This window comes from Melanostigma gelatinosum (assembly GCF_949748355.1).
Source record: "Melanostigma gelatinosum genome assembly, chromosome: 13".
Classification (NCBI taxonomy): Eukaryota; Metazoa; Chordata; class Actinopteri; order Perciformes; family Zoarcidae; genus Melanostigma; species Melanostigma gelatinosum.
Window position 1 is genome coordinate 14612327 of NC_136646.1, and position 26681 is coordinate 14639007.

A 26681-nucleotide genomic window follows, 5' to 3' on the forward strand; every position below is an offset into this window, starting at 1 on the left:
TCGATCTCCAACCTGTAGGCGGACTCATCCCCACCAGAGATGAGTCCAATGAGTGCGGCGTCATCCGCGAACTTCAGGAGATGCTGAACTCCAGATGCTTGAGGATGAAGTGAAGGGCCGCGTTGACTGCGTCGTCTACAGACCGGTTGGCTCTGTAGGCGAACTGCATATTCACGTGCACTAACAGCGTAAAGCGTACAGTACATGCTGTATTTTTAAAAGAAAAATACAGTAATAACATTACCATACTCAGGAATTAGGGAAAATTCACTTTATTCCAGAAGTTGAGGCATTTTGAGCAATCGAAGTACATATTTAAGACATCTATACTGTCTGCATTGAACCAGGAGGTACATTTGGGTCACAATCTATTTCAATGCCTCTGCACAAGTTACTCATAAACACCTTGTTCCTATTGGCTGGTGGTCAAACCAGCTCTCTTCTGGTCACAAAGCATCTTTAACCAGAGGTTAGAGATGTGGCCATAGAATGTACAGTACATCAGATACACCTTCATATCCAAGCACAACCATCAATGCTTCTACAACAAGTGAAACAAAACCAACATTGACTTTAATGAAAAACAGCGTTCAAATGATTTGTTAACAAGAACTACAGAGTCAGTGCCTATAGCGTCAAATTCCTCCATTCCCTCAACTGTTAGTATACAAACCCAGGGGATGTCATAAGGATTTTACAACAGTGATGAGCAGAAAATAAAACAATTTAATGTCATAGTATCACACAACTCAATCACCACTGGTGCAGACAATTCTTTTTCATCTACAATGAACGCAGCAAAAATAAAAATCTCACAGAAGGAAACCTGCTGCAGACTAGTGAAACTTGATATTTTATTTCCCAATAAGATAACCCAGAAGATAAATTTAAAGTTACCCAGACTGTAAATCAAAGGCTAAAAGCAATAGTTGCTGCAATCTGTGCCTCTAGTAAATACTTGTGCAATCAGGTAGTTCGTATTTTGTGTTTGTGCTAAATTCAAATCAGTTCATGGAGATTTTCTTTATGCTTTGGTAATAATGTCTCTTTCTGTTTGTCACTGTCAAAAATGCTCAATTACATCCAATGTGACACAATGTTGTAAAACACTAAACATGAAAAAAGAAATCAGCATGTAATAGAAACTGCTCCTCACAAAATAAATTGTGAAAATTACATTCGATCCAACTGGATATACAAATCAAATAACTATTTTATGACAATGCAATCACAGCAACTCATCGGGCATCTGAACAGTCCTTGGTGAAAAATATATAGATTAAAAGCATACTAGGAACGCCTAACACACATTAGGGATGTGTTAACTTCTCATAGAGTTTCGATGTGTCGCGCTCTTAATCCAGTCCCACCAGTTTCTCGTTTTACCCAATAAATACTGCCAGATATAATCCTCCATCAGTGGTGCTGGTAATATATGCATTTTTTTCCAACACATAATCCTCAATTCTCAGAGTCCATAGAAAGTGCTCTTAATAGTTGCTGCTCCTTACGAAGACGCAGTCGCTCTTTGAATTCCTGCATCTCTTTCCTCTGAAAATAAATATAGCACAATCATTATCATATATTGTGCTTTACAGCCGTAGTTATATCAGACTTAATTACACACACACACACACACACACACACACACACACACACACACACACACACACACACACACACAGCTTTTTATGGATAGTTTAAAAACAGCTAGGAAACCAGACGAAAATGATTAGTTGTGTTTATTATTAGCCTTAAATTAAATGAATAAATAAAAACGTACCCGCAGTCCTTGGTCAGGGGGGAAGATCTCCCTCTGGAAACCATAAAAGATGCCAGCAGAGAAAGAGATATGTGTTATTACAAGAAGGGCACCGAGCATGTGGACAGAAAATAAAACGCCAGCATTGCTTACCTTTCTTTTTACTATGTACTCTTCAAAATAATCCGCTTGATTTGAGATCCAGAACATGGTCACGGGAAAGGACAGATACAGCACCATCTGCTCAAAAACAAATAAGATCGGCAAGTGAGTGACTGTGGAAAACGACCACATGACCACACATAGCCTAATGATAACGACTAGCTAGAACCACTAAACCTGGACACCTTTGTGTGATATTACATCTTAAAAACAATACATATGTAATGTCCAGGAACATTTGGTACTTACTCTAAACATCTCTATTTTAACACCCATGTTTGCATCGGCACTGGACCCAACAACAGTGAAACGTTATCTAAACTCCCAACATCGCCAAAAGACCTTCACACTACTTCCGGGTAAGTGACTCGGAAGCCACAACGCATGCGCTTGTGGTGTCATAAATACATATTTCAACACAATTGAAAATAGACACACGTATCACATTTGACATTATACATGGTTTTGCCCCTTGATTAAATAATATTTGGAGAGTTTTAAAATGTGACGCTTAACTTTTGCATCGCAGCTGACCTTTGGTTAAATAAAGGCGCAGGGGGGGTGTCCACCGAGGGGCGCTGCAAACCAGTAATTGTGTCCTGATACCATTCTCACTCTGCTTTTTAGGTACATTTTGCAATAAATACCTACAAAGAGACCTACAGTGGATGTTATCTCGTTCTACTGACCATTAATATAACAAAGCATTAACAAACCTACAGGCTGGTCACGCTGCTGTTGATAGTATATTTCAAATGTGAAATAAAAACACAATACAGTGGATTTAATATCAACCCAATTCTTACTGTCTGGCAACTCTTTTGAACAATTTTTTTGGGGAAACTTGGGTTTTTATTTACTCTCACCTATTTACATCATATCAAATTGAATCAAAAACAGTGAGGAGAAGACACCAAAACGGGGTACTTTTGGGAATAGCATTGCTTTTTTAAAATTTCACTTATATTTCTGTAGCTTTGTCCCAAAACATCATGTCGGATTTATCCAGTTTTTTCCCAGTTATCCTGGTGTGCACAGATATTTTTCTCGTCACAGTAAACACGGTCTTGTACGTCCTCCACGAGAGACCGACGCGTGACGTCATCGACAACGAGAGGTGTTCAGGATCCTCGGAGAGAAAGATCCCGCGCGCCCTGGCAACCTGATAAACCCCCAGGTAAACGCCGTTGTTTCAAACGTTATATCTGCCAAGTCATGTTGTCTCAGTAAAGCCGAACGGGTAAACAGCCAGAAGACACGGTTAAAAGCGGTGTAAAAGGCTTGAGAGGGAGCGCTGATGCCCCGGCGCCTCACTGAGACCGTTCACTTGCACGGCGGGCCTGTTCTGGCTAGCTAGCTTGCTAGCTAAAGCTAGTTGGACAGTTGCCTTATCAAAAGACACAATAACCGATTCTACATTGTGTGTCTATCTGAAACCCTGTGCCTGTCTCACACACCGCTGACCACAAATACGCTGTGAATAGACCGACTAAGGGTGCTACGACCACTGTGTATCATCTAGTGCTAGTTCGCTCGTCGACTGTCTTGTGTTGTGGGAGACGGTGACGCCGTCACCGTGATGATGGCGCACACTCAGACCGAGGCTATTTTAACGAGAATGCAGTCAATAGAGCAGGTAACACGTAATATACCTGTAATGTTGATCTTCCAAAGCTCGCTGTGATGATCACGAGACGATATGTCGGTGTCTTCGTGCGCTTTCAGCTCCGCTATTCACACTCACTGACGTCCATTACGAAACCCGGGCAGTAATCTGTGCCCTGTGGCCTAACGTTAGGATCTTGGCTTCTCCGCGAAGATCGCTCGCCAACAGTCATTACTTTGCAATTGTATCCTTTTTATTCACCAAATGTGGTAATGATATCCATCCCACATAGACGTGGTTGTGTCTGTGGTGTTCATAAGACTACTATGGGGGGGATATTACAGACGTAAAGCTGACCGGTATGTCTAAACAGATTACTCATGCAGAGGCCCGTTACTTAACTAACTGTCCCTCAGGCGTGTGACATGTTTTTCTTGTTGTTTTTAATGGTTGTGTGACAGCATACGGATCTATCTCATAGCAGACAGTAGCCCACCTGCAGTCACGTGCTTGTTTGGGTAGGCTTCTTTGCCTAAAGGTGCAAAAAGACTAAAGCAGTTTAAAGCTTTAGTGCCACTGTAAACCTATCGTATACCTTTTTTTATCCTTAAACAACATGTTGGCAGTCTATTATTAAGACTTTGTTGGTAACGAGTCACAGCCATAGGTCAGTTTTGTGATTAACTTGTCACTGATAAGGTATAAAACAAATGTTATCAACCTTTGTGTAAATAGTACAAGAGGACCAACTGGGTTAAAGGGCAGTTACCAGGTATGCAGTTAATCAAAAGGAAAAGCTCAGATGGTTGAGCTATTAATAACATTACTGCAAATCAAATTGAAATTGAGCAACTGCACCATATGTTTTTTTAAAAATAATAACTGATTTAAAGTGCTTGTAGATACTACTGGTTAGGCTTCACAGAGCTAAAATACCAGGCTGTCATGATTGTTGGTTTTACATTTAAAACCGCTGAAACTTCCTAAAACAGTTCAGGGTGTCAGGATGACGTGCATGTGTGCTGCTTTGGTCTTATTTCTGTCTGCGAGTTTGGACACCATGTCCTACACTAAAGAACATACATTTCTTCTTCTCCTTGTTTTTTTAAAATTCCTTTTTTTGGGGGTTTCTGGTTTAGTTGCCATGGTAACACCATCCATGGCCTAGTTGTGAATGACCTCTGAATGAGACGGAAGTGTGTGGTCAGGGAACTAAATCTGTCATAAATGCTTTGTTTATCACTTTTGAGTCATTGGCAGTAGTGTCATGAAGTCTACAAACGAGTCAATATTGCAGAACACAGAATTTTAGTTTTCTCTCTTCTGCCGCATGAAAACAGTGCGTCTTTGTCATATTGTGGCATATTCGGAAAGCAACAGGCAATATTCACAACTTTTCATTTTTTGATGATCAATAGTTTTATTTATTTCCTTTTTAGAACCGTCAATGCCCATACTGAACAAAGCTAACGTCATTAGCATCAGCCAATCTAACAACAATTACTGGTTGTTGGCTTGTCTGTCACCATGTAATTTCCAGCGGTTGATTCACTATTTAAATGGAATACTCAATGTAAACATCCTATGTTGGTTAGAACAAAATGTAATACTGGGGGGGGGGCTTGCTTTGAATAAAAATGTGTTGAAATTGTACAGATTGTCATCAATATTTTCTCGAGCTTTAGTTGGAGTGGACATTGACACGATCCAGTCGTACCCGTCATATCTCTACTCACAGACCTCCGTCAAACATCCTCTCGTGTCACACTGTTCTGTTAACACGCACAATCACTCACGAACATCGCAGATCGCCGAGATCATTGTATATCGGCACAACCCTTGCAAAGTTACCGCCGTATTGATAAGCCCCGATGTTGGTGGTGTTTTAATGGTACTTTTTAATGTTTTGATGACAAAGAGCGTCGGGCTGAGCTCCTCCAACTGCAGACATAGACACAAACACACAATCTAAGCACGAGCAGAGAGGCCGCTGTGGAGAAGTGAACCAGGTGACGTGAAGGATACTCGTGTTGATGTCAACTACGCTTGTTACTGTACGTGCAATCAAATAGTTGCGATTAAAAAGCCAATACTTTATCCAAACATCTGTGAATATCGGCCACTATGTTTACACAAGCACAGCAAGCACAATCGGCCAAAAGCTTGTTTTTTTGTAAACGACAAAGCAACCGGGAGGACAGAAGTCAGGAGGAATGACTGATACTGACGGATGTCTGTGTTCTTTATGCTTCATAAACTTCACTCAGAAGTGTTTCTTTTATTTACATTTTATAAGAGGGAAGGTCTTGTGGGTTTAGACATTAGCTGAATAAATGTACTGAGTATTACTCAGAAGTCCTAAATACTAACTGTCATATAGCTCTGTTTTTGGTGTCTCCCAACTCCTGAGGGTACTCTACCTGGTGCTTTTGTTGCTAATTGCTCAATTGTTTTTTCCAGGTGTTTTCTAACTCTTGTCTTTTTGCCATTTGAAGCTGAGCAGAAAATGTGATTTATTTTCAATGAAAACAGCTGCCTGCAGCTGCCAAAAACAACGCTGTTAAAGTAGTGACAGTGAATAAAAACTGTAAAGTTTGAATGAGCTGAAACAGTCTATAACGTTTTGTAAATCCAATGGGAGCTGCAGATTTGGGAGATTATTCCCAGTAGGTGGACAGGAGTACGGGCACGGAAGCAACATACTGCTGTGGAAGGTGGCAGCAGTATTTAGCCACTTAAATTAAAGGTCCTGCTTATGTACAAATTAGAGGCACACGATATTGGAAAAAACTGACAATGTGGTTTTTTTTCTTTGATATTGAAAACAAAGGAATAGCCACCCTAAGTTATGTAGGCTACATTTTAAACAAATGCAGATGCGCCTGCTCTCCGAGAGTAAACGGTCCAAACATGTAATGTATACAGTTTATTACTCCTTCTCTGGACTGCCGTCGTACCATTCAGGAAAGTTTCTCGTAGGGTGCGAGCAGCGGCATGGCGGCTCCCCAAAAGTGAAGCCAAAAACATCTCAACCGTCAGCAGGTGGCTGGTAGTTAGGTTAGGCAGCGCTTGATTCGATGTGCAGCTGAGTTTTCCATGAGCGCGGCATGCATTTTAAACGTCAATATCGCAGGCGATAGTGTTCATTTAATTATGGGAGGCCAAAATCGTGTCGTAATATTCGACTATAGTGCAGCCTAGGTGACTATGCTAGGACAAGCCCCTGATGAAAGTTATATATTTAATCGCTTCTAAAATGCATATGCTAATAAGTTGCTTCAAGAGGTACTCCAGTGAATTAGTGCCGTATGGCACTAAAATAAAGCGGAGGACTCAAAACAGACTGTTTAAAAGATAATGGTGAAATAATACAGGCAGAGCTATTCTGACTTTTAGTCTCTAGCACCGTTCAAGCTTTCTTTCAGAACTACAGAAGCATTATTCGTTAATTCTCAAATGACTTATAGGCTTTTGTTATTATTGCTACTAAGTGCCTCTTTCTGCACCAGTCTCCTTTCTATTGTTTTTCCCCTCACAAAACTGAATACATAAGTGTGTGCTACACCATGTCAAGTTGGCAAATTGCCAGTTTTCTCCACTCGGTGTCCCTGCAGACTTCAGCTTCTCCGGCACTCTGATGATTAATGGAAGTGCCTCAGACTTTCTCGCAGAGTCTCATCTCTGTGTGCACTTCTGCCTCTTCATCTGACCCAACCCCCAAATGCAACCCGTTTCTCCCCTTTCTCTTGCTATCCCCCCCACCCTTCCAGTGACAGGGCCATCGGTTTGGCCTCCTCTGAATTGCTGTAGGTTGGAGCTTTCGCAGCTGCTGTATTGTCCTTGGGAATGGTGCATATGGCGCGTGGACAGAGGAGTAGGTCTGTGTGGACGTTGTCAGTGTCTGGCTGCAGCACAGATGAGCTACTTTATTTTTGGGGGGGAAACCCAGCATTGTGCATTGCACTCACAAGTCACCTGAGTTGACTCTACTTTGTACTTGGTGGATCTATACTTGCCTGATCTCTTAGGTTTTTGACATCTCACTCTGATTCAACTTGCCTCTGGTAGTATGTATGTAGACATTTAATGGGGCCAGTTTGATATACTGTGGTGGATACTCAAATGCAATATTATATGTGTATCCAAAAATAGTTACTTGGTATTTAGCTGCTAAGAACTTTTTACTTTTGTGACTTATTATCGTCATATCTTTTGATAAGATCAGATTGAAAAAAAAGAGGGAGGTCTGTACGTGGTCAGTGGGATGTCCTGAACGTCAATACAGGAGGCTGCTCTGGTCACATGATCTGATCACTTCAGTTTTCTTTCACGTCCACAGTTTGACCACCGCTCTACGTTATGTCCTGAATTCACATCATTCACATGAGTTTACCTGCAGTCTTTCTACAAGATGCAGCCTCTGTTGTGTAAGTTGTTGGTGGCGTCGTGCACATACAAATTATTTATTGAGTTTAAGATTTCTATGTAGCTTTGTGGTTGCTTGCTTTATGGGCAAAGTGGCTACAAGAGATGTACTCCTAAAAAATCGAATTGTTCCACTTTGTGGAATATGTTTATGGCAGTGCTGCAATAATGGCTTTCCAATAAATTTGGCCTTGCTGGTTTAGTGGTTACTTTGGTAACCCTGACCAAGGTCTCTCTGCTTGAATTAAATGTGATTTAGAGATGCTCGTGTTTCTGGGACAGCAGGGTTCATATTGTTGATGTGGACCAATATATGTATTGGAGTAGTCCAGCCACTATATGAATGGCATTGGTCAATAAGGGCCAAAATAAATGATTATTACTTAGTAAATGTATCGAAACGACAATATGAAAAGGGGTCACTCGTAGTATTGAACCGACACGGAATTATCTCCCACATCTATATCAAGAGAGGGTGGAGTGCAGATAAGGGGGGGGGGGGCTTAAATTGGTGGGGGGAGGCACACAAGATCACGCCAAGGGAGGTGGGGGTGGGGCATGATGAAATGGACTGAGGAAAAGACAGGAAGGGGGTGGGGTGTTAAAGGTGTAAGAGTGTGAGCAAGAGAGAGAGAGGAGAGAGAGCCAGCACCTAAAGCTATTGATGGGAAAGCGGGGAGGGGTGGAATGAGCAAGCGCGTGGGAGGGAGGGAGGGTGAGTGGGCTGAATGAGGAAGCAGCAGAGCCATTTTTACTGTTGAGCAACTGCATGCTGGTCTTGCCTCTTGCTTGAGAGAGAGAGGGTGAGAGAGCTAGAGCAAGAGGAATAAAGCGCTCCTCCTGGATCTTACCGGAGCCCTCTCTCCCGTCTCTCGCCTTCCCCTCTCCGTCTTGCTTTCAGTTTGTGTCCATTTAAGTTGGGGGGAGCCCTGGAGAGGACACACAATGGAGCGGAGAGCCTGTGGCAACTGGGCCGTTGTGCTGCTGAGAGGGGGATGGGGTAGAGAGAGGACCGGTTCACACAGCTAACACAGCCGGCCGGCTGGAGGCTTCCTTTCCTCCCCGCCTGGACCCAGTGTTTCCAGGCCGGGGCCTTTTTTTTTGTGTGGAACAATCCGTCCTCAAACTTCGCTTGGACAACACTAAGGATTACTCATTGTGCTCTGTGGGATTTTAGGACACATACTGGAGCCTGAAAAATAAATCCCTCCTGTGTTTTGGATAAGAGAAAGAGGAGAAAAAAACTAACTTCTGTGTAATTCTTCTTACCTGTTTTTTTGGTTTCTGTTTAGTGGAGTTCATAAATGGATTACAAGATGCATGCCAAGTCAAACGATTTGCTGGATTTTCAAAAACTGGACGCCCTTCTGGAAAAAATTGCACATTCAGTCTCTGTGAAAAGGTAACGTTATCTGGCAAGGTTGACTCCTACAAAGTTTTCAGACATTTTAACTGAGGCACTAAAGATTTTACAACCATACATAAAAAATTATATGATCATTTGAAATTCATGGCTGAAAAACTGACGAGGTTGAATCAAAGACAGCCTTGAGTAATGGCTCTTGGGACCATCATGTGGTTAGCACTATCTCCAGTTCTACATGGCCCAGCACGACTATCCAGTTTACATTTGCAGTGTTGAGATTGGTATTGTTATCCAGATTTCAGCCAGAAGCCATGAACTTACCCCCTGGTGAGAGAGAGCGGGGGGAGGGTTAGTTCAGAGGAAGAATGGGGTTGTGTGTGTGCGTGCGTGTGGCAGTTGTACAAATGTCTCCTGATTCCTGGCAGGGTTTGGCTTACTCATCCCAACCAGCTGGAAGTTAAACCTGAAAGAGCTGGCGTGATTCTTGCCATTTCCTGTTTATGATGGGCCTGACTCATGGTTAGTCTATTCGACTCCCTTGTGCTCATGCACTGAATCATTCAGGAAGTGCTTATGATCAATACTAAAGGAACGTATTGAGATTTACAACATTGTTGTGATGAACACCCATAAAGACAAATGTAAACAACGCTGTCCATATTTGTTTTTGTGTCTAACTGCCGTTTGTCTGTAAACACACTTAAGTCACACAGGCCATGGGTGGTTACTGTTCAATTGGTAGGCTGCCAAAAGTAGGCGTTGGAATCAACGAGAATAAAAATACACTACACTTGCCAAGAAGTGGAGAAGTTGTTTTCCTTGAAGCACAGTTTCAGAGGTACTCCCAAGGAAGCAACCGATGGCACATGATACAAGGTGGACAAAGGTAGAATAGTTGCATCCCTAATGCCGTGGATATTATCGGTGTATAATTCTTACTGCTTTGCCAGTACTCAGCCTCACACTGTACAATAGAGTGGTCTCACCGACGTCACGATCTCCTTAGTTACGAGGTCTGTCGGCCATGTTGGAGTACATACAGATCCTACATGGCGGCGCGTGAACAAGGAAGTGCGCCGAAAATACCATACTTTGAATCACTGGATAGTGTATCAAAGGTTCGCTACCTGGCCAAATTGAAGGTTATTGGTAACTTGGATCCCTATACGATGAGTGCAGATCGTTTCAGTGCCGATCCTACTTATCGTCCATCGGTAAACTACGCCAACATCTACACGTATCTCGTGAACACCCCCAGTCCTTACACAAGTAGAATATGGGATGTATGGTTCTATAAAATGGTATAGAATTTGCAGGGTTGAGAAGTCCGGCAGTCCAGTATAATATCTCACTTTTTCATCATTATTTTCGAAAAATTCTGAATCAAACATGGATCGTTCATCGGAAAGTTCCTTTTTCAAATTCAGATTTTCCGAGAGTAGGCGCTGCATCTCAGCTTGCATTGCTGCAATCGTGGCCCCACCGAGGTCTGTCTGGTTGGCTTGGTTATTCTTATCCTCGTCCTCATCCTCTGCTGCTGGTTGGCTGTCATATGCATGATCCGACGTTAAACTCGTATCAAGCAATGCTGAGGCTGCTTGGATAGCTCCTTCGTGTCATTTCCTTGATGTGTAATGACCGCTGGCAAACGAAAGAATGATTTATTGTCTCTAACAGCTCTGCTGCCACAACCAAAGATAGCACAAAAGTTCACCACCGATAGGTTATGCATGCCAGTGGCTTTGTGTGTACTCCAACATGGCCGACAGCTAAACTGTGACGTCACACGAGACCACTCTATTTTGAGAAATGTGTAGAGCTTATTATTCGTCTGTTATTTCTCTACAGTTGTGTATGATGGCACTTAAGATAGCATTAGCATATTTAGATTGGGTCATAACATTGCCGGTACTACTGTTACTCGGCTAATTGTAATATATTGGTACTCGGTAGATGCATCATTGATGTTTGAATGTAGAAAGTAAGAAAGTTCACAGTGAAATCCATAATTAATTAGGTGTGCAGATTTTTATCTTAACCTTTTCCTAACGGACACATAATGATGAATAAAAAACATTAAAAGCTTGTATAAATAAGTCCATTCATGTTGCCTTCTTTAAAGCTTTATTTACACAGTTGCTTATAACAGGACACATTTTGGTTATAAAACAAATCCCATATAAAAGGGCTGCTCCTGCTCTGGCTGTCATTATTCACAAGTTAGAAAAATAAGGATAAAATACAATTATTGGGTGCGTACCAGCTTTATTGGAGAGTACAACAGTTGCCCTTCAGGTGCCATTTGGTTGTCGTTGAGGCACTTTGGCTGACCAATTTTCGTGTGGCCTGTTCTGTTGGCTCTAGTTGACCCTTAATGGCCGGAGGCAGCAGGTGAAAGACGGCTCTTACTAACTATAAAGCCTTGAGAATCAATGATTCCAGTCGTTTAGTGCCGTTTTTTCCTCTGCTTTCCAAGTAGGACAGTCACTGAGAGGCTCTACACAGGACTAGGCTTTCCTGGTGTGACATGTGAATCCCCCCCCCCCCAGTATTCAGAGCCACTTCCTCCCCAGAAAACATTCCACAGCAGTCGTCAGTGATCTATGTCCAGGTCAAAGATCAACTGGTATTCCAGAGCTGAGAGCCATGGAGAACGTGCTGCAACAGGAAGTGGACCTCTTGATTGACCCCTGTTGGGGGGGCTTCTGTAGACTTGATTAGTCTTGCATGCCAACATTGCTCTTACACATGGAAATGTTGCCTGGTGGTTGTCTTGGAATTTCTATCTGATCAATTAATTGACAGAAAATACATGGATTTCTGACATTTTACAGACTAAACAATTCATCAAAAAAGATTCGTTGCTAATACAAATTCAGACATAGGGAGACAAACCTAAATTAAAACTTTACTTTCGTTTGTAGTCGGTGTATTAGGGTTACTTACGGGACCACAAAGGGAACTAGAACAGGCTCAGCAGGTGCCCTTTGACAATATTATTTCAACATCTGTTGAAAGAACAACAAAAGTGACTTCAACCGTGTTCATGTTTGTTGTTTCTGGCTTCTGCAAAAGACCCAACGCATCACAAACCAAACCATTGCATTGTAATCATTTGGCGTAATTATTTGGCATAATCCTCAATGTTTCCTTGAGACACAGAAGAACTTCATCAAAGAAACGTTGAGCTGTGGAGTTTGTTCCTAACAATGAGGCTTGTTCCTCTCCGGGATTGTTTGGGTTAAAGGGCCTAAATTATATTTATGCCTGCAATAGACTGTCATTAAATAACATTGCGACATGATGCAAGGGGCTATTCCTTGACAAACTGCAGTAACTACTTTTGACAGACACGAATACAGTAGGCCGTAAACCTACTGTATTGGTGGAGCATGTTTTAAAGGTGAGTGAAAACCTTTTTGCATATTTTGTGAGACACACTGAAAGGCATTTCCCTTCAGTGTGTCTCACACAACTGGTATTTGTTAGGTGAACATAGTAGGCTCAAGTCATTAGGAATTTATTGCTGTAGTAACATGATACAAGTTGATTGAGGTGTGTAATCTGATCGCTGAAACCTGTCTCCATTGTCATGACGGGCAGTGCGGGATGGTCTTGTCTTCGCTCTCATTATCTTTCACAAATTTACCTTTCTGTGCGTGAAAGTGAAACAAATCGTGTGCAACCCTGAACATGCAGATCACAAACTTGATGAGTTAATTTGGATCAGAGCTTTCCAGAAGGGTGTTTACACTCGTCGTCGTTGCAGTGCTCTCATGTCAATGACTGTGGCTGTGAGAGTGCTTATCGCTCATGTTAATGAGCTATTAAGGACCATCTGGCAGTATTTCTATGACGAGACTTTAACTCAATGCAGCGCTGGAGGCCAGCTGTACCAGGCTCATGTTGTGGTTTTTAAAGGCTCCGTTACAGTAAAGTGGTGTCATTTTATCAACTTATCGCCGTTTTAGCTGTTCTATTATTTGCCTCTACCCACTTAGTCATTACATCCACATTATTGATCAGTATTGATATATTTACATACAAAAATATACAAGTGGAAAAGTATGTGTTTATGTTCTGTGTGTGTGTGTGTATTGTGATGTTGGTTGAGGGTCTGGGAGGTTGTGTATTTAGGGTTAGGCAGTACTATCTACTAAAAAAGGAAAAAGTAATTTAAAAAAGTAATATACTATCTAAGCTTGTCATGTTAGCAATGAGAGGAGGTTACCTTCCTGCTAACTTCCCTAAATGTTGTCTTTCTAGTTTGTTGAGTTCAACTGTTTTTCCATACATTCCTCTCGACTCCTTGATGTTCAGGCTCGACGCCCTCTCGGTAACTGTGGTTACGTCTTTCACATTTAGTGATCAGTTGTCACAGACCTGACAATGAAGGCTGGTGGAAATCTATCCAGCTGAAATTAATGGGGCTGAAGATGTTGCGGTAGACGCAATATCACGAACACCTGTGCAATCCAATGCAATAGCCTTGTCGTGTCAGAGAGGTATTGATTGTGCTCTGGTAACAGCTTGTGTTGACTAACACCATGTACCAGAAATAAGAGGACCTGCTACATCCCAATACACTTGATCGCTTAGGAAAATCTCACTAAAAATATGTTTGCACTGCTCTCTATGGGCTGTGTTTGTGCCTGTTCTACAATGGTCACAACCCAACCATGTGATGGTACAGCTGATTGAAGGCATGTACTGTGACTCAGCCTGTCACCATTTATTGCCATTTATGTATTATAAATTTCGCCACACCGGGATCATTTTATAGATATTGAAACTGAGTGACTGAGTCAGAAATGTGTTTTCTTCTCATATGTTAGATGTGATTGGAATACCTGCTGTTAGCCCACAGATGTGATGTGTAGACGCTGTCAGTGGTTTTCGCTACAACACAAATGGCTGTTTAGGCTGAAAGTCACCGGTGGTACTTGAAGTTATTAGACTAAAGCTGATTAGTCGACATAATTGTATTTCTTTGTAAAGCCAATTCAGCAAACTTTTGCATTTTACAGAATTTCCTCGGCTTTAAAGTTTTACACATTGGTGCCTTGGGCCGAGACGAGTTCTGTGCGTATTTATTTGTGAGGTTTTTCTTGCCTCCAGCCACAAAAGTTCCATCTGTATTAAAATGTTTACTTTTGTTCTTTCTTTCTTTAATGTGTTGTCATTCAACATATTGGTCAGTTCGTCAGATTATCCACTGTGTTCGAGTGCCTCGGGGGGGCCTGATCATGTGGTGTACAAACTGCTTCCCTCTTCTCCGAAAGTGACTCATCAAGAATGAGATTAGTCACAGATCTATACTGTGGCGTGTGTGTGTGTGTGTGTGTGTGTATACATCTTTAAGGCCCTGTTGTGGGGGTTGGTTTTAAGTCTGCAAGACTTGGGGGGCAACTTGTTTCTAATAGAGGCGTGAATACCGTATGATCAGTGCTTTATCTATTTTTTGTCACGTTTTCTTTATTTGGCCTTGTTGTCTTAACGGCCTTGTTGTGTATCTTGAATGAGATGTCTCTGACTGCCCTGGAGAGGACATGATGTTGGACTGAGCATTGCGTAGTGGAACACACAGTCTCCCAGCTGCCAGATGACGCTAACCCCCCCCTCACCCTCCACCCACATCCCTAAACACTCCCAGGTCCTTAGACAGTGTAGCAAGACAAAGATCTACTGAAAGCACACTCAAGAGCCAAACCTCTGAGCTCTTCTGAATACAGTGAATTTATTCTCGTAAAGTAATTAATGTGTCAGTAGGAGGATATCAACTTTGATATATTGAGTCATAACTAAAGGCTGGTGGTTGTAACCTTTTGTGGGCGTTCAGTGCTTGTAATTTATTGTTATGCTAAGTAGATATGAAATGATGATGAGGACTATGAGGAGGTCTGTGTGCCACAGCATCGTGTACTTTTAACATTATTATCTTATAATATCACAATCCAAATCATATCCACGACTAGGGCTGCACTGAATATTGTAAAGCTTTGAAGCATTATTCAAAACGTTAACATCCAAATTATTATAATAGTGAATATCTTACAGAAACGTTGCATGCAATAGTCCACCTTCTCTTCCTTTATTGCACCCCTTTCTTGTCTCTTTAATTGTCTGTCCTCAGTACAAAAGTTAAAGTTTATTGCAAAAAGATGTACTCACACCGTGTTTTTGTCTCGTGAAATATTCTGCTTCAATCCACATTTGTTGGTGCTTCCAAAACTCTCCCCTGCACGCACCAGTACTAACGAGCAGCAATCTAACAGCACCATAAATTACATCATTAACCACAATAACCTATTTTACCCATTGTTCAGGGTGATAGTCATAAAATATGAAAACTGACATTCAAAGCTTCATTTGAAAACCTTTGAATGTGAAGAAAATTACATTGGAAACAGCCCTAACCATCACGTTAACTACTCTTAAGCTTGGTTTACACTCGCCATAGTGAGGCTCGTACCACAATGCATTTAATATCAACTTCTTTCTTTACAGGTCTTGTGTAAAGGCAATCAGTTTTCCATGAATATGTGGTATGAAGTTACAGTTGATTACAATTCCTCCTCAGCATTGTGCAGGTTGGTTTGTGGCGTTTTTCCGGGAACACCGGTTGTGTTCTTGCTTCATCAGAGTACATTTTGTTTGTCCGCCCTAATGCAAACCAAGATGCTTGGAGAGCAAACGTTAGATAACAGTGGATTTGCCCATATTCAGGTGAACGATTTTACGATTTATAATCATGCTTCCGCTGTGCGACATTTCAGCTAGTTTCCCGACCCGCTGTGAGATTAAATACCAGACGAACACCTTTTGATTCCCATAGGAGTGTGTAGTCTCACTCCCCAATTGGTCGAATTGGTGTATCGCTGTGACCAACATACAGCTAAACTCAAAGAAGTGTTTCAGAGAATACAAAGTAGCTTTGTAGCTTGCGCGCCATCTGTAGAGGGCCGCACCGTGGTGCCAAGCATGAGTAGAACGAGCAGAAATGGATATGGAGAACGAAGAATGCGGGTTGTCAGATCCACGAAAAAGAGACGGCAAAGTAGTTTGTAATTAAGGATTTAAAATGTACTTGGGCCGAGTAACAGGGCTCAGCTGGTGCACATGCCGCTCTACCAGAAGCATCTCTAAATGCACCGTAGAGCACAGAATGTAGAGATTATTTCATAACATCTTAGTTTTGATAGAGTTGGTTAAAATCGCCTTAATATAAACCCTTCAATTATGTACTATCCACAAGCCTAATACCGTGTTCACTGATTTACTATAGTTTTTTAACTGTTGACCAGAGATATATTTGCAGGACTTTTCATTTTGCAACCAGCCTATTAGAAATGTCGAATTTCCAATGGCCATAGCATCGACTGTGATTTTCTACTTGTAATGTGGGAGTTTAGTAACCGAGGTAAAATCAAGCCTATGACTGTCATGACATTAGGAAAGAAATGTCTGTAAATCAGCCAATATATTTTATGAGGTAAATCAACTTCTGAGTATGAACACTTGAATACCCTGAACGCATCAGGTCCTAGAAGTTGTAAAATGCAGAAAATTGCTGGAAGATCCGGGTAATTTTATACTTTGTTGGAAGTCAATTATTTATTTTTGTGTTATGCGTCACTGAGCAGCTTTCATAGGAATAAATAGGGGCGCCACCTTCAACACTATCCAGTTCTCTTTATACATCCATCGGTGCTACCCAATACAGCTGCTGCTCCAATGGAAGGAAAAAACAAAACATTGGTAAATGACTAGTATGCCGCTGCCTTTTGCAATCCAATTACAATAAGCTCGATATCAGAAGTCTACCTAACAATGCGCTGATTAATGATTCAAATAAAACTTTGTTAATGATTGTGTTACTAACAAAATAACGATAAATTGTATTGAAGGCTGTTTAAAAAGACACGAATGACTGTGTTTTTTTTTTTTCATTCTCCAGAGAGTCCAGCGAGGAGTGCAATGGGATCAGTGGTGCTCTGTCAGTGGAGTCTGTGCCGGGGCCAAGACTGAACTGGTGTCCTGCCAACACCACTACCCCTGCCCCTGCAGCTCAAGCTCCAGCTCTGGGGCCTGAGCCCAACCCTGTCAGAATGGGGGACGGCCTGGATGCAGCACAGATGTCGGGCGGCAGCAGCAGCGGCAGCAGCCAGGGGCAGGCCCATCAAATGGGCAATCCCCCACCCCCAGAGTACATCAATCCCGACAGGCCAAAGCGCCAGACCAATCAGCTACAGTACCTGCTGAAGGCGGTGGTGAAGGGCCTGTGGAAGCACCAGTTTGCCTGGCCCTTTCATATACCAGTGGATGCGATCAAACTTAACCTGCCGGTGAGTGCTAGCTTTGTCCCTCTGTGTGCATGATGCCACGTACCTCAAAACTAAAAGCATTAGGCTGTACATCAATATGCTTCTCACAGGTTGAACTGCGATGATTTAAGCTTATTGCTGTGAGCAAAGTACACCCCGCTACGTTTCTGTACGTGTAGTGTTAACCTACCGCTATGCAACTTTTTTTCAGGACTACTACACAATAATCAAAACTCCCATGGACATGGGAACAATCAAGAAAAGGCTTGAGAACAGTTACTACTGGAATGCCCAAGAATGTATACAAGACTTCAACACGATGTTCACCAACTGCTACATATACAACAAGGTAACACAGTTGAAGACCGGAGCCGTTGTTGACATGAAGTGCCAAAGATTCTGAAATGCCTCTACTTTTGCTAAGCGTATTTGTCTCCCCCTGCAGCCTGGAGACGACATCGTCTTAATGGCTGAATCTCTCGAGAAGGCTTTCCTCCAAAGGGTCCAAGAAATGCCTGAGGAAGAAACTGAGATTGTTGTCATGATGGGGAAGGGCCGTGGTCGAAGGGAAGGAGGTATGTCACTTACCGCTTTACACTGTGTTTTCCTCTTTGGGCTGACCTCTGTGAGACATGATATTTATCCAGGTGTCTTCTTCTTCTCCTCTCAAGGTCTGAACTTGAAACCAGGGGCCATCATTGATTCATCGCCCACGACTCCTCAAACACGTGGTCTGTCAAATCTCTCAGCACCACCGCTGCAGACCAGAGGACCACCCCAGCCTTTGATGCAGGTCCTGCCGTCCCACGTGCTCCCAATGTTACCCAGCCACGCGCCACAGCTTGGAGCTCCGTACTCCCTGGGCCCATCGGACTGTGCTCCTCAAGGTCCCATCATGACTTCTGTGCCTCCCCCTGCTCAGACCTCCCTTCCCCCAGCATCCATCCAGAGCACCGCCCCCATGCTGCAGAACCCTATAACCATGACCAAAGTGAGTTTTGATAGACACGGGGAAATATGCTTGGGCAGGTGGGCACGTTTTTGACAATGCTTGGGGCTTTAGACAGGTTTAGTTAAGTTTTGTCAACTCATTCTAATCACTTATTTTTGTTGCTCTTTTGCACCATTTCTCTGCTCTCTTTGTATTCACGTCTATCTAGCAAAGAAAGAGCCAGAAAAGGAAAGCTGACACTACAACGCCCACAGCAAATGACCAACTGAGTGAGTCTTCACCAGCGGAGTCCAAATCTGGGAAGACACTACCCAGGCGAGAGAGCAGCCGGCCTACAAAACTGATAAAGAAGGACGCACCAGACTCCCAGCATCACATAGGCATGGTGATGGGACTGAGTGGACCAAGTGAAGGTCATAGCCCCAAACCACAGGATCAGCTGGGTTACTGTGCTAGTCTGGTTAGGGATATGTTGTCCAAGAAGCATACTGGTTATGCCTGGCCATTTTACAAACCTGTCGATGTGGATGCACTGGGACTACACGACTATCACGATATCATCAAATATCCAATGGACCTCAGTTCCATCAAGGTGCGTTGAAGATGTCATATATTTTCAGCTGAACAGAGAGGGTTCGTGACATGGCAGGTTAATACATATCCTTGATGTGTTTGATAGGCCAAGCTCGAGAACAGGCAATACCGGGAACCCCAGGAGTTTGCTGCTGACGTACGATTAATGTTTTCCAACTGCTACAAATACAATCCACCAGACCATGAGGTGGTAGCTATGGCTCGCAAGCTACAGGTAAATATTGGCTATCATGCAGGCAAGGTTGCCACGGCATGTGTGTGTATACATTTGTTTGTCCATGTCTGTATATGCCCAGTACATCACATCTTCCAATTGTTTGTTCTTGTGGTGTTTTGACTCTCTTCCTAAAAACGTACACGTATGCTTTGCTTAGCTCGTTTGTTTCTGTTCATTTTATAGGATGTCTTTGAGATGCGCTTTGCCAAGATGCCAGATGAACCTGAGAGCAAGCCTCTAGTTTCTGCCCCAGCTCCTACACTTCACCATCCTGCCCCTGTTAAGCCCCAGCCTCCTCTGGCCCACGTTGCTTCATCTACAGACAGCTCCAGTGATTCGTCCTCTGAGTCCGAGTCTTCGACCGATGACTCTGAAGAGGAAAGAGCCCAGAGGTTGGCAGAGCTCCAGGATCAGGTCAGTGACGGGAGTAGATTCAAGGTGGCAGCAAATCCATTGTCCAATTCTCGTTATGACGTTGTTGAGAACTGGTCTCTTCTCTTGATGCAGTTGAAGGCTGTCCATGAGCAGCTGGCTGCCTTGTCCCAACCACAAGCCAGCAAACCAAAGAGAAAGGAGAAGGAAAAGAAGGAGAAGAAAAAAGAAAAGCATAAGAAGAAAGGGGGCATGTCTAGCCTTGTCGATGAGATCCAGGATACTATACCTGTTCCGCAGCTCTCTAAGAAGACAAAGATTAGTAACAATAACAACAAAGAGGTTGTACCCAAGAAGAAACCTAGGTGCGTAATAAACTTGTATTTACTGTATTCATGTCATGTGGATGCTCGGTCATCTGAGGACACAGGAAGTGCTTGTCCTGTAAATAGATATAATCCTTAAACAGTTGATTGTGGTATTAAAAGAATGATTGATTGATTGGTATGTATGTTGAGAGATACAATGCAGAATGGTTTATGATTGGTAGGGGATCTTTGTTATATATTCTTCACCTGTAGTTTTAAGATGCGTCTGTTTTTAGTTGTGAAGCCTTTTAAGCTGTGTTTCTAGAGAGTTGCTGTTCAGGTAAAGTCTATTCAGTTTTACATATTGATGAATTACACATTTGTCTTTTGCCTCTAGTAAAAAGGAAGGGATGAAAAGCAATCATCCTTCCAACCTGCTGCCTGTACCCGGCCTGGAAGATGATCTGGGGGCCGCTGGGTCGTCGGCAACGGTGGAAAAATGCAAGCCCATGACGTACGAGGAGAAGAGGCAGCTAAGCTTGGACATCAACAAACTTCCTGGTGACAAGCTCGGCCGTGTAGTGCACATCATCCAGTCCAGAGAGCCCTCACTCAAAAACTCAAACCCCGATGAGATTGAGATTGACTTTGAGACGCTAAAACCCTCCACTCTGCGCGAGCTGGAGAGATACGTGTCTTCCTGCCTCCGCAAGAAGAAAAAGGTTCACGGTAAGTCCCGCTAGAAAACCAGCAACGGTAGTTATTCACCCGAGTGTGCAATTCTTTTGTTTATTTACGCCTCATTGGAAATCCATGAACACATAGTTGTTGGTTTGCAGTTGAGAAGCCTGTGGAGTCCATGGCTTCCTCCAAAAAGACTGGATCCTCTTCAGAGAGCAGTGGCTCCAGCACAGACAGCGAAGCTGAGGGGACAGGTGACTTACTGCAAATATGGCAATTCAAATGCCCACAGTGAAAGAGGAAGTGCTTAATCTTAATTTCACTTTATTTATTTTCTTTAGGAATAATTAAGCATCAGAAGAAGAAGGGCCATTCTGTGAAGGAGGGGAAAAAGACCCATCCTCATGTACACATTCAGAGTGGCCCTGCTCCGATTGGGCTTCATTCCCAAATTGCAGGCCTTCAGTCCAGCAGTCAGATGAAGCAGCAGCCTCAGCCACCCCCTGCAGGCTTCCCTTCTCCCCCTGTAGCTGCTCTGGAGTCTTCCCAGTTACTGGAGACTAGCTTTGACTCCCTGCCGCCCTTCGGCCAGCCCCTCATGCATCTAACCCACCACACGGGCAACTCCTCGCCCGCACCGCCGCACCTCAACGCTCATTCTGCTGGGCCAGTGTCCCCTGAGACCCACCCCTTCCTCAACCAACATCCCGTCCTCACATCTCCAGGTAAGGCTGTGTGCAGGCTGCTTCACTTTTGATAGGTCCACTACTAATCACTACTTGGATTTTCATTGTTTCTGTAGGTGTAACTGCAATCCCTCCCAAGAATAATGCTCTTACAAAGTCAACCAGTCCCCAATTAGTTTAGCAAAATGAATATTACCGTAAACGAAACATGTCAAGGATCACAAGCACAACATTTGTTGTATTCATCATGTGTTGTGTCTCTGCCTCCTTTCCTGGAACTGTGCAACCTTAGCTTTGCACATTTCCATGCCTCAGCAGCCTTCTCGACCCAGTCACAAGGCAGCGCCTCTTCATCCCAAACCCCCTCAGCAGCAACCAGCACCTCCTCAGCAGCAGCCAACCCTGCAGCCACAGCAGCAGCAGCAGCCGCCGCAGCAGCAGCAGCTCCAGCCCCAGTCAGCACCACCACCACCCCCACCACAGCACCAGCTTTCCTCTCAGATCCTCCACCCTCCTCAGCCCCTGCACCAGCGGCCCTTGTCCCCTCCAACACTCACACCCCAGGGCTTGCTGTCTTCCCAGCCTCCCCAGATGCTGCTGGAGGATGATGAAGAGCCAGGGTCTACAACGCCTATGAACCAAGTACAATTATACCTGCAGCAGTTCCAGCAAGCTCGTCAGCCCCAGCAGTCCATGCAGTCGCTCCAGCCACAGGCTCGTCAGCAGCAGCAGCAACAACAACAACAACAACAACAACAACAACAACCAGGACAGATCTCTCTCCTCCAGTCTGTCCACGGACAATCTCAACTATCCTCTCAGACCACACTGCCTCCTCCCCAGCTCCCTTTGCAGACCCCTCAGCCCACCCCATCACATCAGGCCCCGGCCCAACCGATGCCTCTACTCCAGGCCCGCCACATGCAGCATTCTCAGCCGCAGCAACAGCAGCCCCAACAGCAGCAACTGAACTATCAGCAGGGTCCAGGACTAGCTGGTCAGTCCCAGGGATCACAACACAAGGTGTCCATGCCCAGCAACAAAGCACAGCAGATCATTCAGCAGCAGCAGCAGCAGCAGCAGCAGCAGCAGCCCTCCCCTCGCCCAACCAAGGCTGACCCCTATAACGCTGGTTAGTTTGAGAAGACGAGACTAACATTAATTGTGTCACTGATAGTAGAAGCAAAAATTGTTGCTGTACAAATACATTGTGTATGCTGAAGTTGTATGCTGTTGACAGGTCACATAAGAGACAACCCATCGCCTCTCATGATGCATTCCCCACAACTTCCCCAGTATCCACCTGTCTCTCACCAGTCCCCACCTCACAACATGCAGCCCAAAAAGGTGAGGAACCCTTTTTAGAAACCGTTAAGTGCAGGGCCAGCATTGTGTCTCCACATGCCTGTGTCTGACTTTGACTCCATTTGCTTGTCATGCAGCAGAGGGGCCCTGGGAGCCATGGTGTACTAAAGGAGGAGAAACATTCTCCCTCGCCAGTGATGAGAGGAGAGCCATTTAACCCTGCCATGAGACCAGACCATCATAAACAACCCGATAACAAGCCTTCTCAACCAGGCCACGGCCATCAGAGTGAGTTCCAAGGCTTCTTGTATTTTCTCTCGCTTTCTGCGGCTAAAACGCCAGAGAAGAAGAAGCTACACAAGCTATTGAGACTGTGTGTGTCATTGTGTTGAGCAGATGTGAAGTCCATGGACAGCTTGCGACCTGTCATCCGCTCCTCCGAATCCAGTGGACTACCCTCCTCTCTGCAAGAAAAGGATAAGTTCAAGCAGGAGTCCAAGGTGCCCATTGCCCCCAAAAAGGTACAGGTGGGTGAAATAGTCACTTTAGAAAAATATATATTTTTGGCATTTTGCAAGATTTTTGATTGCAACTTAATGTTTTCTCAGGATGTGAAACTGAAGAATATGGGCTCATGGGCCAGCCTGGCACAAAAGTCCACATCTACACCCTCATCTGCAGTGAAGTCGTCGAGTGACAGTTTTGAGCAGTTCCGTCGTGCTGCCCGGGAGAAAGAGGAGAGGGAGAAAGCTCTGAAGGCCCAAGCCGAGCAGGTGGAAAAGGACAGACTACGCAGAGAGCAGGACAAACTACGGTAAGCTTGTCCAGAAGACCAATGACTAAATATATAGGGCGGCACAATGTTTACCTCATGAGGGACTTTGTAGAGTTTTGAGGAGTTACACCTGTCTTAAAGTTGTTTATTTGCTCCACGAATCTAAATATAATATCTAAAAAATGTGAATCCACTCATCTGAGGGTCCTTGTCACCCTCTACAGGCAGAAAGGGCTTCATTTATCATTTAACCTATCATTTAAACACGCACCATCGTGAGTTGAGCTGAGGCTGACGGAATTAATTGTGTCTGTTGGGTTCACGTAATTACAGATTGAGCAAAGCCTCAACTGCCTTAAAAAGTCAAATATTTTATCGTTGATGCAAACAACATCAACAAGGTACAGATGTCAACATTAAAAACACAGCTGCAGTGATAACCTAAAGACAAGAATGCAGGTTGTACTATGAGGTGATGTGTTATGCCCTCTAGTGGCAATATTGTAGGACCACCACAGCCACTGAGAATCGAGTAACTAAGGACATGTTTTGGATGTCAACCTTTGAACCAGAAAAGATTATCATCGATTATATCCATCGGTTGGTGGGACGTGATGTCGGTCCTCGACTACTTATGGGCATCTACTCTTGTTCAAGCCATCAGATGTTTACAGTGGCACTTAATACCCTGCTTCATCTGAATCTGACATAGCAAAGCTCTTTAATAGGACACTGATTATCAAACCCCACAGTAATGAACCTCATGTAAAGTTCTTGGTCAAAAAGCTGAGGCTTATATTAACCCTTTATTTCGTGAATGGAAGATTATAAAGTTAATAAGAGAGTGATTGGCCACCATATGTTTACCTGTTTTGCACGTGGCAAGATTTTAATACTTGAGTAACATCATGTCTAAAGCAGGGCTGCAAAATAATTCTGCATTCCATTGCCGGTAGTTGACACACCTTAGACTTTCACTATAGCTGGATAAAGCAAAACTCAGTTCTACGGTCCATTAAACAATAGTGAGCCTCGAATCTAGAGAAAGCTCTGCTCAAAAGTGTTCGATCTTTTGCCCCAAATATCCACCAAGATTACAAACCCGCTTGTCGCTTCCTTTAGCTGAAACCTCTATATTTAAATCGTTATGCATGTTGTAGATCTTGTTTTCTCTCCTTGTAGTTTCATATTTAGCACGTCCATTTTCCCTGTGACACATCCAGGATGACTCCAAACGTGAACCCCCTTCAACAATGTCAAAAGTATTTGGTTTCACCTGATGGGAATTATTGGCCTAAATGTTTTCCAGAGGTCGAGATGAAGAGGACATCATGGAGCCAAGCAGAAGGGTGCACGAGGAGCCACGCAGGCGTCTGGAGCAGCAACACATTCAAGCTCCTTCGCAACAACAGCAACAACAGCAGCAACAGCAGCAACAACAACAACAACAACAACAACAACAACAACAACAACAACAGCAGCAGCAGCAGCAGGAGCCCCAGCCAGTTGCCATTCAGCAGCCTCCTCAACCCCCAACACCGCCTCAGCCTGCCGCACAGAACCCACTTGACCAACAGAGGGAGCTCGCACGCCGCCGAGAGCAGGAAAGGAGGAGGCGAGAAGCGGTGAGTTACTTGTCTTTAAGCCTTTGTTGTCACATTTCTTGCTGTAGGAGCAATTTTCCAGAGGTTTGAAGATGCACTCAGAAATGCTTAGTTGTTCTTTCGCTCTCTCTCCAGATGGCGGCAACTATTGACATGAATTTCCAAAGTGACTTGATGGCTATCTTTGAGGAGAACCTGTTTTGAGGAGAGGAGCAACTCAAACATAACTGCAAAGAAAAAGAAAAAGAAAGAAAAAAGGAAAATACTTCACTTCCTCTTCAGAGGGATTTGCCGACCACGCACCACAGAGGGACACGGACTGTACGTAGATGTGACGGGCCCTTGGGTGGAGTACAAACGCTGGACGGGCGCTCGCAGGTCGCTTTGTCCCTGTGGACTGAACAGACACACAACGCATGGGGATAGTCTCACTGTCTTGGATGTCATATCCTCGGAATCTGGCATTGTCTGCCTGATATATCTAACAGGAGAAAGAGGACCCCCGGTTGGCACAGTTGCCTTTGTCACTTGCTTTTTACAGTGTGTGTGGCCGCAACGATGAATTGCAAGAGTAAGGACATCCCAATAACTATGAAAATGCTCTGATAATGTACTGATGGACTGTGCAGAGGTGTTTTGAAACTGCCAGATATCTGAGGTGGCGAAGAAGACTGGTCTTTTATGTTCTGTTTTGTTTTGATTGTTGTAAGTGAACAAATGAAAGGGGCGGGGCAACTTCCATACTGTAAATCATGTATATTTCTCAGCAGAGAAGGTACAGTTTGCCTTACACCTCTTTCCTAAACAGACAATTATGTTCTTTGGCCTGCACACGAGGACAAACCAGTGACATTTACAACCAGGAGTAGGAGCCGTGCAGACCTTTTTTCATCATCTAGTATCTACTGTAAAGAAGTATTTTCTTATACTACAATAACTGTTTATTTTGGATCGTCCTCTTTTTCCTCTTTCGGTCTAAATTGTCATAGATCACACTCCGCCACCTCTGTCTATGCCAAACAACTCACTATATTTTATGCTAAATGACTTGTCCTAAATCATGGTAGGTAGCTCGTGACAAAAAAAAAAAAAAAAAAAAACCTGAATATATGCATTATCATAGTTCCAACAAGTATTTATCAAATACAGACTCAGTTGATGTTTTCATCCTGCCTTGTATTTTTCTTTTACAACATGAACGTTTGCAGACGAGGGGAAAGGTCCAGCCGTTTCTGAGCTTTAGTTGGAATATGATTTCACTACAAGTGTCGCACCATTCTTTGTATTACACTTTGAGACGTAATGTTGATATCATTGGCCTGTTCACAACAGTCACACTACCGGATCAGTTCAGCAAAGAATAGATGAGGACCCCCTTGCTGTTCCCTCTGTGTGCACTCTGACCTTACGTAAAGGTTTTGATCAAACAGGTAGAGTGCTTTCTGAAGCTGTTACTTGAATCAGGTTTAGTAAAATAAAATACAAAATAGCTGAAGGGACTGGAATGAGCTCCCAGTTAGTTTTTGCATCAAATTGTCTTCA

The 26681-nt window shown here is 43.6% G+C and overlaps 2 protein-coding genes across 5 annotated transcripts; one reads left to right on the forward strand and one right to left on the reverse strand.

The window, feature by feature from the left end:
* Positions 1-193: 193 nt before the first annotated feature.
* pet100 (PET100 cytochrome c oxidase chaperone) lies at positions 194-2278 on the reverse strand. Its single transcript, XM_079281308.1, has 4 exons — positions 2174-2278; positions 1916-2002; positions 1784-1816; positions 194-1551 (listed from the first exon to the last, which is right to left on the reverse strand). The coding sequence occupies exons 1-4, from the start codon at positions 2198-2200 to the stop codon at positions 1462-1464; spliced, it is 237 nt and encodes a 78-aa protein (XP_079137434.1). The 5' UTR covers positions 2201-2278; the 3' UTR covers positions 194-1461.
* A 783-nt stretch (positions 2279-3061) lies between these two features.
* brd4 (bromodomain containing 4) lies at positions 3062-26283 on the forward strand. Of its 4 annotated transcripts, none has more exons than XM_079282238.1 (19): positions 3062-3101; positions 17279-17666; positions 17857-17994; positions 18091-18220; positions 18317-18636; positions 18806-19189; positions 19277-19405; positions 19592-19822; positions 19916-20145; positions 20486-20817; positions 20928-21023; positions 21111-21494; positions 21748-22587; positions 22696-22802; positions 22898-23048; positions 23157-23287; positions 23369-23574; positions 24845-25160; positions 25275-26283. In XM_079282238.1, exons 2-19 carry the CDS (start codon positions 17430-17432, stop codon positions 25341-25343), a joined length of 4431 nt encoding a protein of 1476 aa, XP_079138364.1. In that variant the 5' UTR covers positions 3062-3101; positions 17279-17429; the 3' UTR covers positions 25344-26283. The 4 variants fall into 4 exon arrangements, with proteins under 4 accessions (XP_079138364.1, XP_079138361.1, XP_079138363.1 ...); XM_079282235.1 differs by lacking the exon at positions 3062-3101 and adding an exon at positions 8783-9357; XM_079282237.1 differs by lacking the exon at positions 3062-3101 and adding an exon at positions 8783-9357 and having other exon boundaries at positions 23157-23281.
* The last annotated feature ends 398 nt before the right edge of the window (positions 26284-26681 follow it).

Coding starts and splice junctions, on each gene's coding strand:
- pet100 (XM_079281308.1), bottom strand. CDS start 2,200: ATGGGTGTTAAAATAGAGATGTTTAGA. Junction 1,817..1,915: donor AGTACATAGTAAAAAGAAAG/GTAAGCAATGCT, acceptor TATGGTTTCCAG/AGGGAGATCTTCCCCCCTGA. Junction 1,552..1,783: donor CCCCTGACCAAGGACTGCGG/GTACGTTTTTAT, acceptor ATTTATTTTCAG/AGGAAAGAGATGCAGGAATT.
- brd4 (XM_079282235.1), top strand. CDS start 9,260: ATGGATTACAAGATGCATGCCAAGTCAAACGATTTGCTGGATTTTCAA. Junction 18,637..18,805: donor ACCCTATAACCATGACCAAA/GTGAGTTTTGAT, acceptor ACGTCTATCTAG/CAAAGAAAGAGCCAGAAAAG. Junction 19,190..19,276: donor TGGACCTCAGTTCCATCAAG/GTGCGTTGAAGA, acceptor TGTGTTTGATAG/GCCAAGCTCGAGAACAGGCA.